The sequence below is a fragment of the Megalobrama amblycephala genome, linkage group LG22, assembly GCF_018812025.1.
Source record: "Megalobrama amblycephala isolate DHTTF-2021 linkage group LG22, ASM1881202v1, whole genome shotgun sequence".
In the NCBI taxonomy this organism is placed as follows: Eukaryota; Metazoa; Chordata; class Actinopteri; order Cypriniformes; family Xenocyprididae; genus Megalobrama; species Megalobrama amblycephala.
Genome location: NC_063065.1, coordinates 31,307,030 through 31,319,206, shown reverse-complemented (window position 1 = coordinate 31,319,206; position 12,177 = coordinate 31,307,030). Strand labels below are relative to the sequence as shown.

The 12,177-nt window shown below is 34.4% G+C and overlaps 1 protein-coding gene across 1 annotated transcript in view; it reads left to right on the top strand.

Moving 5' to 3' along the window:
* si:dkey-225n22.4 (collagen alpha-1(XXI) chain) overlaps positions 1-12,177 on the top strand; it is a 68,500-nt gene that overhangs the window by 51,366 nt on the left and 4,957 nt on the right. Inside the window, exons 20-25 of the mRNA XM_048175023.1 lie at positions 2,377-2,430; positions 2,747-2,800; positions 2,925-2,996; positions 6,930-6,965; positions 7,739-7,783; positions 11,836-11,868. Coding sequence (XP_048030980.1) covers positions 2,377-2,430; positions 2,747-2,800; positions 2,925-2,996; positions 6,930-6,965; positions 7,739-7,783; positions 11,836-11,868 — 294 coding nt within the window. The remainder of the gene's footprint in view (positions 1-2,376; positions 2,431-2,746; positions 2,801-2,924; positions 2,997-6,929; positions 6,966-7,738; positions 7,784-11,835; positions 11,869-12,177) is intronic.

The window sequence follows — 12,177 nt, the reverse complement described above, 5'->3', positions numbered from 1 at the left end:
AGGGGAAACTTATTTTGTACTGTGCTGAAACATGGACCATGTAACATATAGAATAACCTGCCCTCTTTAAAGGGATAGTTCAGCCAAAAATGATGATATAATAAATAGAAACATTTGCCAAGTTAGTTCTTGTGGCACAAAATTTAAAATTATTCAAAGGGGGTAAGATGTAAGATTATATGTGTTTTAAAGTGTCATTAATGTAAAATATTAAAAAACTATTCTATTTAAAATTGTATTTTGACAATTTAGCTGAATAACTGAATAACCAATGGCAGACAAAGCAGAATATAAAGGCAAATTTCATGACTTATATACAGGCATATGACTATTTACATATTGAATTGACCATATTTTAAATGAAGATATGTCATAATAGCAACATTATGAATTCAAATTGAATGATTTTGCTCATTTAGCCTGTAGGTTTTAATGAGAAGCAAAAGTCTAAAATCTAACTCTGGAAATGTTAAATAATAACCCCATTAATTATGATAAATTTAGAAATAAAATTAGTAGTAACAATATGCCACTCGGGTCCTTCAGTGCCAATTCTGGTGGCCCATCTTACCCCAAGGGTCTAATTTATGTCACTTCTCTCTCTCTCTCTCTTTTTTTTTTACTTTGAAAAAAAAAAAAGTACATTGTTTGATATATATATATATATATATATATATATATATATATATATATATATAAATAACAATGTACATTTTTTTTTCAAAGTAAAAAAAAAAAGAGAGAGAGAGAAGTGACATAAATATATATATAATTTTATTTTTTTTTGAAAAATCAGGGACATGATTCGAAAAGTTTAAATGGTCCTGAAAAAAAATAGCCGCACTTGTATTGTTCGCGGTCAAAAATGAGCACATTGGAAAAGAATGATTAATTTTCAGGTTTAAACTCAAAAAGTGATCAATATGTAGCTTAATAAATGGATCATAACTATTCCATAAATATAATTTAGTACCATAAAATCCACTAAAAATACAAAATAATAAATAAAAAAAATTATTGAACTAAAATATACTACATTAATTTCATTGAAATTAATAGTCATTTTTGATTGACACTAAAGCAGCACCATGGGTTAAACGTCAGGTCTCACAAAACCCCCATGTTTGTAGTTTTTTAACACTTTTTATTCATGTTTGTAGTTCTAATCAGATCCTCATCCAACGCACTATGAGTTGTTGGCAATATTAGCCGTTAGAGTGCGTACGACTTCAGATTCTAACCGGAAAAAGTAGAGCATCCATGTATCTTTGGAATACTCATTTTAACATACTAGGATGAGGACGGATAGTATGCGGATTGGGATGCAGCATTAGTACATTAAAGCCATGTCTGGTTAGTATGACACAGGAACTTACATTTATTAAGTTGGCTCAGCAAAACATTATTTATTTAAATTAACTTTTTTTGTTCCTATCGTATCGAAACTAGTTTTGATTTTTTTTCTTAATTTAAGTAAGTTTATTGGGTCACACTTTAGATTATGGTCCAATTCTCACAATTAACTATGACTTTTGCCTTAATAAACTCCTAATTACTGCTTATTAATAGTTAGTAAGGTTGTTTAAGTATTGGGTACACTAAAAAATGCTGGGTTAAAAACAACCCAAGTTGGGTTGAAAATGGACAAACTCAGCAATTTGGTTGTTTTAACCCAGTGGTTGGGTTAAATGTTTTATTTATTTGTTTAAAGATTACTGTATTTTTGCTAAAAATGAACCAAAAATATTTTGGAAATTAACATGTATTAATATGTTTAATAAATGAACATTTATTAAGTTTAATGAATAATAATTAAACAAACATTTATTAAATTGATTATTAATAAATGTTCACCTTTTCATTATTATTGTTGCCTCTAGTAATTGTGTGTCTGATTTCAAATTTCCAACATATTTTGGGTTCATTTTAAGCCAGACATATAGTCATTTTTAAACAATAGTTGGGTTAAATAAAACACCGGGCAAACATTTAACCCAACTGCTGGGTTAAAACGAACTAATCGCTGGGTTTGTCCATTTTCAACCCAACTTGGGTTGTTTTTATCCCAGCATTATTTAGAGTGTACATGCTAATAAGCAAATTAATAGTGAGAATTGGACCCTAAACCAAAGTGAGAACTTCTTTTATAAGTGTAGAATCTGTAATTCTTTTCCACATCATAATTTCCAATGTCATTTATTTATGCAGTTTCTGATTGCGCTTTTTAATTTGAGTGAGTTCGTTTTGTTGAATATTTATCTTCTGAAGTTGTGCTGAAACTTTATTTATAGAGCAAGACACAATGTGTGTTATCAGCTTTGGCCACTTCGGTCAGACAGTGTTTAACTCTGCATTCTGTCTGATTAAATCCTTCAGGGCGCGCCGGGCCCTTCAGGGGTCCCTGGAGCAGACGGACTCCACGGCCCCAAGGTTGGTCTGCTCCAAACATCACCTTTAGCAATTATGCAAATACTTTGACTTGAATCTGGTGGGAATAGCCGTGCTGAGATTACATTTATTCCATCCCTGGAAGTGTGCCCTTATCAAATGGATTATAGAAGAATCATTTTGTTGCAGCATTTCCTTTAGCATTTACAGTGATTAATAGTCTTTTTATCTGTTCCTGGAAACAAATGGCTTCTTCAAGCTAAGTTATAATGGAGAGATGTTATTTGGCTTGTGGTCTTGAGTGCTCAGATGTGTGTGTTTGTGGATGTTGACTCATTTGGCTGTTGTCTGTGTTCAGGGTAGTGCAGGAGAAAAAGGCAGCGCAGGTAATCCTGGTACGGCAGGTCAAAAGGTGAGAGTCTTTTGGTAGCTCCAATTTTGTGCAGTTAGTCACGCAATTGTGATGTTAGCATTCAGAGCTCTCGTGGATAAGTGAGGTGAAGAGTTTATTCTCAGATGTATTGTGAATCACACAGGGTGACCAGGGCGAGCCTGGATTTCCAGGAGTTCAAGGTGCGATGGGCCTTCCTGGATTTAAAGGACACAAGGTAATGCTGCCGTTCCCCAAACATCATAAAACCTCTACATGCACCAGTGTTCAAACGGTTGGGGATTTTTGATATTTTGAAAGAAGTCTCTTCTGCTCACCAAGACTGTTTATTTGATCAAAAATACAGTAAAACAGTGAAATATTATTCCAATGTAAAGCAGCTGTTTTCTATGTGAATATATAGTAAAGTGTAATTTATTCCTGTGATCAAAGCTGAATTTTCAGCATCATTACTCCAGTCTTCAGTGTCACATGATCCTTCAGAAATCATTCTGATATGATGATTTGATGCTCAAGAAACATTTATGATTATCATCAATGTTGAAAAAACAGCTTCATATTTATGTGGAAACAGTGATACATTTTATTTTTCAGGATTTTTTAATGAACAGAACGTTCAAAAGAACAACATTTATTTGAAATACAATCTTTTGTAACATTATAAATGTCTTTACTGTTTTGATCAGTTTAATATGGAAGCTTGTTTCCACCACTGAATAAAAAATAAAAAAAGGTATAATTGTGACTTTATCTCACAATTCTGACTTTTTTTTTCTCAGAATTGTGAGATATAAAGTTGCAATTGAGAGATATAAAGTCAGAATTGCGAGATGTAAAGTCAGAGTTGCGTTATAGTCAGAATTGCGAGTTGTAAAGTCAGAATTGCGTTATAGTCAGAATTGCGAGATGTAAAGTCAGAATTGCGAGTTATAAAGTCAGAATTGCGAGTTATAAAGTCAGAATTGCGAGATGTAAAGTCAGAATTGTGAGTTGTAAAATCAGAATTGCGAGATGTAAAGTCAGAATTGCGAGATGTAAAGTCAGAATTGCGAGATGTAAAGTCAGAATTGCGAGATATAAAGTCAGAATTGCGAGATGTAAAGTCAGAATTGCGAGATGTAAAGTCAGAATTGCGAGATATAAAGTCAGAATTACGAGATATAAAGTCAGAATTGCGAGATGTAAAGTCAGAGTTGTGAGATATAAAGTCAGAATTGCGTTATAGTCAGAATTGCAAGTTATAAAGTCAGAATTGCTAGATATAAAGTCAGAATTACGAGATATAAAGTCAGAATTGCGAGTTATAAAATCAGAATTACGAGATATAAAGTCAGAATTGCGAGTTATAGTCAGAATTGCGAGTTATAAAGTCAGAATTGCGAGATAGAAAGTCAGAATTGCGAGATATAAAGTCACAATTGTGTTATAGTCAGAGATGCGAGATATAAAGTCAGAATTGCGAGATGTAAAGTCAGAATTGCGAGATATAAAGTCAGAATTGCGAGATGTAAAGTCAGAGTTGCGAGATATAAAGTCAGAATTGCGAGATATAAAGTCAGAATTGCGTTATAGTCAGAATTGCGAGTTATAAAGTCAGAATTGCGAGATATAAAGTCAGAATTGCTAGATACAAAGTCAGAATTGCCTTATAGTCAGAATTGCGAGTTATAAAGTCAGAATTATGAGATATAAAGTCAGAATTGCGAGATGTAAAGTCAGAATTGCGAGATGTAAAGTCAGAATTGTGAGATGTAAAGTCAGAATTGCGAGTTATAAAGTCAGAATTGCGTTATAGTCAGAATTGCGAGTTATAAATTCAGAATTATGAGATATAAAGTCAGAATTGCGAGATATAAAGTCAGAGTTGCGAGATATAAAGTCAGAATTGCGAGTTAAAGTCAGAATTGCGAGTTATAAAGTCAGAATTGCGAGTTAAAGTCAGAATTGCGAGTTATAAAGTCAGAATTGCGAGATATAAAGTCAGAATTGCGAGATATAAAGTCAGAATTGCGAGTTATAAAGTCAGAATTACAAGATATAAAGTCAGAATTGCGTTATAGTCAGAATTGCGAGTTATAAAGTCAGAATTGCGAGATATAAAGTCAGAATTGCGAGATATAAAGTCAGAATTGCGAGTTATAAATTCAGAATTGCGAGATAGAAAGTCAGAATTGCGAGATATAAAGTCAGAATTGCGTTATAGTCAGAATTGCGTTATAGTCAGAATTGCAGTTATAAAGTCAGAATTGCGAGATGTAAAGTCAGAATTGCGTTATAGTCAGAATTGTGAGATATAAAGTCAGAATTGCGAGTTATAAAGTCAGAATTGCGAGTTAAAGTCAGAATTGCGAGTTATAAAGTCAGAATTGCGTGATATAAAGTCAGAATTGCGTGATATAAAGTCACAATTGCGTTATAGTCAGAATTGCAGTTATAAAGTCAGAATTGCGAGATGTAAAGTCAGAATTGCGAGTTATAAAGTCAGAATTGCGTGATATAAAGTCAGAATTGCGTTATAGTCAGAATTGCGAGTTATAAAGTCAGAATTGCGAGATATAAAGTCAGAATTGCGAGTTATAAAGTCAGAATTGCGAGATAGAAAGTCAGAATTGCGAGATATAAAGTCAGAATTGCGTTATAGTCAGAATTGCAGTTATAAAGTCAGAATTGCGAGATGTAAAGTCAGAATTGCGTTATAGTCAGAATTGTGATTTATAAAGTCAGAATTGCGAGTTATAAAGTCAGAATTGCGAGTTATAAAGTCAGAATTGCGAGTTAAAGTCAGAATTGCGAGTTATAAAGTCAGAATTGCGTGATATAAAGTCAGAATTGCGTGATATAAAGTCACAATTGCGTTATAGTCAGAATTGCAGTTATAAAGTCAGAATTGCGAGATGTAAAGTCAGAATTGCGAGATGTAAAGTCAGAATTGCGTTATAGTCAGAATTGTGTTATAGTCAGAATTGTGAGATATAAAGTCAGAATTGCGAGTTATAAAGTCAGAATTGCGAGTTAAAGTCAGAATTGCGAGTTATAAAGTCAGAATTGCGTGATATAAAGTCAGAATTGCGAGTTAAAGTCAGAATTGCGAGTTATAAAGTCAGAATTGCGTGATATAAAGTCAGAATTGCGTGATATAAAGTCAGAATTGTGATATAAAGTCAGAATTGCATTATAGTCAGAATTGCGAGTTATAAAGTCAGAATTGCAAGATATAAAGTCAGAATTGCGTTATAGTCAGAATTGTGAGATATAAAGTCAGAATTACGAGTTATAAAGTCAGAATTGCGAGATATAAAGTCAGAATTTCGATATAAACTCACAATTCTCAGAAAAAAGTATTTTTTTCCCTCAAAATTGGACTTTATATAATTTATTGCGTATTTATATCTCACAATTTTGAGAACAGAAGTCAGAATTGTGAGAAGAAAAGCAGAATTGCAAGTTTATATCTAAGAAAAGAAAACAAGCTTCCATATTTAAATGCGTCCTTACTGAATAAACTAAGCTATACAGCCAATTACTGAAATGAAGCTGTCCATGACACTAACGACATCGAGGTCTTAGATTAGATTCCCAGATGTGGCTTGAGCCGCTTTGGATGAAAGTGTCTGTCAAGTGAATAATTCAGCATCTGTTTGGTCATCGGCAATGTTTGATCTTGATAAAGGAATGCAATTCCCTGCTGCAACATCAAGCTAAACCATATTAATGTGGGAACTGCGCTTCAGGACATGGTAAACAATCTTGTACCTGCTACCTTGGTTTTTCCAGCTGGACTCTTGACCAAGGTGGTCTACCAGATCTTAAAAACCCCAGCAGATGCTAGTCTAGGCTGGTCAGACACCTAAACCAGCTACCATGATCCAAAGCTGTATTTTGCTACTCACAATGGTAATATGTGTTATCTAGGCTATACATGACTATTCATATATGCAGTATTATGAAAGGTGGCAGTGCTGTCACTGCGATAAATCTATTGTAAGTCACTTTGGATGAAGTGTCTGCTAAATGACTGCTTGCGTGGAAGATATGCTTGATATACAGGCTCTTCAGCTCATTAAATTTAGTTTTTGATTGATATGCCACTGAACACTGTTCTCCTGTTGCGGAGAGGGGGAAGTTACGCTGATATTTCTCTGTTTTTCAGGGAGAGAGAGGAGAAACTGGACCCAGAGGCATTCAGGTGGATCCTTTGTCATTTCCTTCACATTTTGAAAAGTGCTTTTTACCAGTGCTGTGTGTGATTTATCAAAGGTTTGGTTTTGGTTTCAACACAAATTCAGATTTGTCTCAGATCTCAAATATAACTCTAACCTAGATGTTTTCAAAGCATAAAGTCAGCTTTAGTGTGGATTTTTTGGTGGAAAAGGTCGACTTTATCACTTTATAACCCTGTTAGGTTCTAAGATGAAATTCTAATGCTTGTAATGTAAATCAACGAGATCTGATATAGCAGATACTGACATAAAATGCATACAAATATCAATATGTCTTAGTAAGATTATAGTTAAATGCTTAGTTTTATGATCAAAGCTCTGTAGTTTTAAAACATATAATGCAATACAATGATGATTGAGAGATGAACCTTCCTCAAAACCCTGATAATCATATTTGATACTCATGATTTTTGCCTGTTTAGTCAAGTTGCTTCAGTCGAGTTAATAATTATATCAAAGCTTCCTTATAATGTTTACTGATATTGTAATCACTCATGACTAGTGATTTTTCCTATGCTTACATTACAAGCTCAACTGCTGCAGTGTGATTTGTGTACATTACCGTAACGGTCTCTGTAGGGAACATCACCCTCAGTGTAGTTGGCTCAGTATCTGTCAGTAAACAGCATGTGACACAGTCTTGTAAAGGTCAGAGGTAGACACCCGTTGATTTTGAATGCTAATGATAACCTTTTAGAGTCTGAGACCCCTGCTAACACAGACCTCCTCCCATTTACAGGGTGAAAAAGGCAGCAAAGGGTTTCCCGGGATGCCAGGCTTTTCGGTAAGTGTACAAACACCTACATCCACCAGGGGGCGCCTCCTGTTAATGCACTGCACGTGAAGATGGAGAGCGCTGCTTTGGTTTGAATGGATGAAAAGCCAACGCGTACCAAATTAAGAATTTAAGAAGTGGCTCAAATCAGTTGAATTGGAATGTCAGAAAGAGGAATTCACTAAACTGAAATTCAAATGAATTTACACAGCAGAGGATGTTTTGCGACATAGATAATTACATCATTAAGCTTTCTGGAAATAGCCCATAAATATCACATCACCAAAAAAAAAAAAAAAAAAAAGTGTTATTAAAAACTACACTTATAGCAGGTGCATTTCAAATTAAATGATACTCATTAAGTGATTATGGTTTCAATAGGATGTTAATGATTATATTCACTTTATATACACTCTTAGAAAAAAATGTTCAGTGGGGTTCTATAGAGAACTCTAGGGTTTAAAGAACACTTCATGCCAAAAAAGGTTGTATTTTTTGTTTAACATATTGTTTTTTTTCCACATTTTTCTAGTGATAAAGTACTCACTCTAAAAAATGCTGGGTTAAAAACAACCCAATTTGGGTTGAAAATGGACAAACCCAGCGAATGGGCTGGATAGTTTTATTGAACTCAACTATTGTTTATAAATGACTATATGTCTGGATTAAAATGAACCCAAAATATGTTGGAAATTTGAAATCAGACACACAATTACTAGAGGAAACAATAATAATCAAAAGGTGAACATTTATTAATAAGCTATTTAATAAAAGTTTATCATTTAATTATTATTCATTAAAGTTATTAATAAATGTTCATTTCCAACATACTTTGGCTTTTATTTAAAACAACCCAATTGCTGGGTTAAAACAGCCCATTCAATAGGTTAAAACATCCCATTCACTGGGTTAAAATCACTGGGTTAAAACAACCCAATCGCTGGGTTAAAACGGGTTAAAACAACCCAATCGCCGGGTTAAAACAGCCCATTTACTGGGTTAAAACAACCCATTCGCCAAGTTAAAACAACTCAATCGCTGGGTTAAAACATCCCAATCGCCGGGTTAAAACAACCCAATCGCCAGGTTAAAACAGCCCATTCACTGGGTTAAAATCACTGGGTTAAAAATAACCCAATCGCTTGGTTAAAACAACCCATTCGCTGGGTCAAAACAACCCATTTGCCAAGTTAAAACAACCCAATCGCCAGGTTAAAACAGCCCATTCACTGGGTCAAAACAACCCATTTGCCAAGTTAAAACAACCCAATCGCCAGGTTAAAACAGCCCATTCACTGGGTTAAAATCACTGGGTTAAAAATAACCCAATCGCTTGGTCAAAACAACCCATTCGCCAAGTTAAAACAACCCAATTGCTGGGTTAAAACAACCCATTCGTTGGGTCAAAACAACCCAATTGCTGGGTTAAAACAACCCATTCGTTGGGTCAAAACAACCCAATTTCTGGGTTAAAACAACCCATTCGTTGGGTCAAAACAACCCAATCGCTGGGTTAAAACAACTCATTCTTTGCGTTATACTCAATCACCAATGTTTTAACCCAACACTGGTTATAAGCCAGTGAATTGTGTATTGTGCTCTTTTGTTGGTACCAGCACCGAATACCAGATTTTTGGTATCGTGACATCCCTATTTGTTACTAAAAAATTTAAATATTATAGTATGTTTTAATAAAGCTAAAATGTTTTAAATAGCTATAAAAGGCGAAACTGTTCCATGTTTGACTATAAACGAGTTTCCTTTCTATTGTCTATCCGGTCAAGGTTTATAGGGATTTTAAGAAGTAATTAGTTGAATAACTTATTGAGTAATCAAATTGCTTCTATTTATAAATTACTTTTCTAATTACTCTGCCTGATAATAAAGTATTTTAAATACAACATTGATGATGTAATTAGTAATTAGTAATTAATTACTTTTTTGAAGTAACTTGCCCAACACTGGTTATAACAACCCAATCGCTGGCTTAAAACATCCCATGTAAAACACATTTTCTAGAGTGTATGTTTATCAGCAGCTTAATTCATGAAATTTCATTAAAATTAAAAATATTAATAATAATGAAAAAAATCATCAAAACTAAATCCAAAAAATGATGGGATCCACTAAAAGGTTCTACATTTGAAGTGCCTGACGGAACGCTTTAAAGCAGTGTTTCTCATCTCCAGTCCTCTGGACCCTCTGCAAAGAGCTCAGAACCCAAGAGGTGAAACTCTGATGTCTTTTGGGTAACAGCCACTAGATGGCGCTCCGGTAGCACGGCCGCCATTATGGGGTGAAAATACTAACTGGACCATTGAATCCCTCACATCTTATGCACCCAAAATCAGCGAATCTCACTGCCAAATCAGAAGCGCAATAGAAAATTTCTCAAATTCAGTAAATTTTATGACACCTACAGTACATGTTGTATTGTCTTAACCTATATATCTGAGGAGTTAGCCTACTTTGAGTATTTCCATTTTATGCAACTTTACATATTTACTATTAATAGTAAATTAATAAATTAATAAAGTTAAGATCATTATGTTTGTAGCGTGATCCAGGGGATTAAATCGTACAATATACAGTAGTCAACATTTGAAGTGGATCGAAAAAGTTAATCGAAGTTGTCCTAAGAAGAAGGACATCTTTGATGAAAGGTTTTGATCCACTTCAAATGTTGACTACTATATATTTCATACAGTAATATTAATAGTAAATTACTCCACTAGGTCTGAAATATATATGTTTTAATCCTCTGGATCACACTAAACATAATGACCTTATGGAACATGATGCATCGCTGTGTCTGTTATCCCATAACTCCCACTTGTGGACACAGAGCTGTGTTTTTAGTTTACATAGTCTGACATTAATATAAGACAACACTGCAAAAAAAAAAAAAAAAAAAAAAAAAAAATATATATATATATATATATATATATATATATATTCCGTTATATATTTATTGTCCAACATTCCCAATTTTTCTGATGCATGTCCTGAATTTAATTTCATATGTTGGTATTAATTCATTGTTTATAATGCTAATACTTGAACTTCAAAGAATTTTAACCCAAACTGGCTGGGTTTCTAGAGAGCAAAGGTTTTGTGAGAAAAGTGGAAGACTTAAACACAAAGTGTGTAAAATAAACTGATGATCACTAGTAATAGTATTTTATTCTGTGTTGTTGGATTTTTAGCTTTAAATGTACTTTTTGTTTTAACAAAGCAGCTGATGTTGCCATAGAAACCAGTGGACTGGAGGAAGCGCAGGGCTGCTGCTGGGCATCGGTGTTGCAATGGAGCGTTCTACTGAGTTTCACTTCTTGTCAGTAAAAGTTCTCTGCCCACTGTTATCTGACACACTCAGTTCAGTTCATGGAGCTCTCTCCTAACCAGCTAATGATCTTAATCACGTGTGTTAAATGAGGGAGACATACAAAACGAAGAAGTGCACCGGAGTTGAGAAACACTGCTTTAGGGTTCCAAATAGAACCTTTTCTTCAAAGAGCGAATACAAAGATCTAGAGCTGAATTGCCAAATTCAGATACTTTTATCCTGTTGAATCATTTTATAATTTGCAGAAGATACTCCTGATTTCTGGGAATAAACTCAGCAAGGCCCCAGAAACTTTAGTCACAGATAATGACTCACCATTTGTGTCAGAGAACATGTTGCAAACATGAGAAGTCTTCAGATGAAATAAAATCAGGTTTCTAAAATAACATACTTCAACATCAAAGACATTTAGGAGGGAATATCTCTTTAAATAATATATAACTTGTGTCTATAATCAGAGCAACATTTGGATTCTAGGAAATTGAGAAAATGATTCTCCTGAAAACTTATGTTAGTATGTATTTTCAGTGTCTTCACTGCTTGCTTGTATGAACTTATACACAGTTTTGTTTCTTCTTTATGATGTGCTGACACTGAAATGTCCAACTTTTGTCATTGATTCAGTCTGAGGAACGGGCATCGTTCTTCCTGATTGAGCCCGTCTCTGATTTGATCTTAAAACAGTTTCCTCTTTCCGTCTTTCCTGCCGAACCAGGGTGAAGTCGGACCCAGAGGGAGCAAAGGAGAGGTTTGTATAATTACACAGTTCAGTCACATTAAACCATTCCTGCCTGTTTTGCACAAGAAAGAAAGATGGTCTCCACCTCCTGAAGCACATATGGGACGGCGGAGCACTTCTGAGCGCCGTGAAGCACGTCCACGACGCCTTCACGTTTGACAGCTTGACACTTCATCTGAGCTGGATTCAGAGTGCTGTCAGGCCGCAGCCGATGCTGTGCAAACTACAGCAAATTTTCCATGTATATTTATTATTTCATGTTTATGGGCAAATCAGTACCAGACATATATGCAAATCACTCGCTTCCTTTAAAAGAAT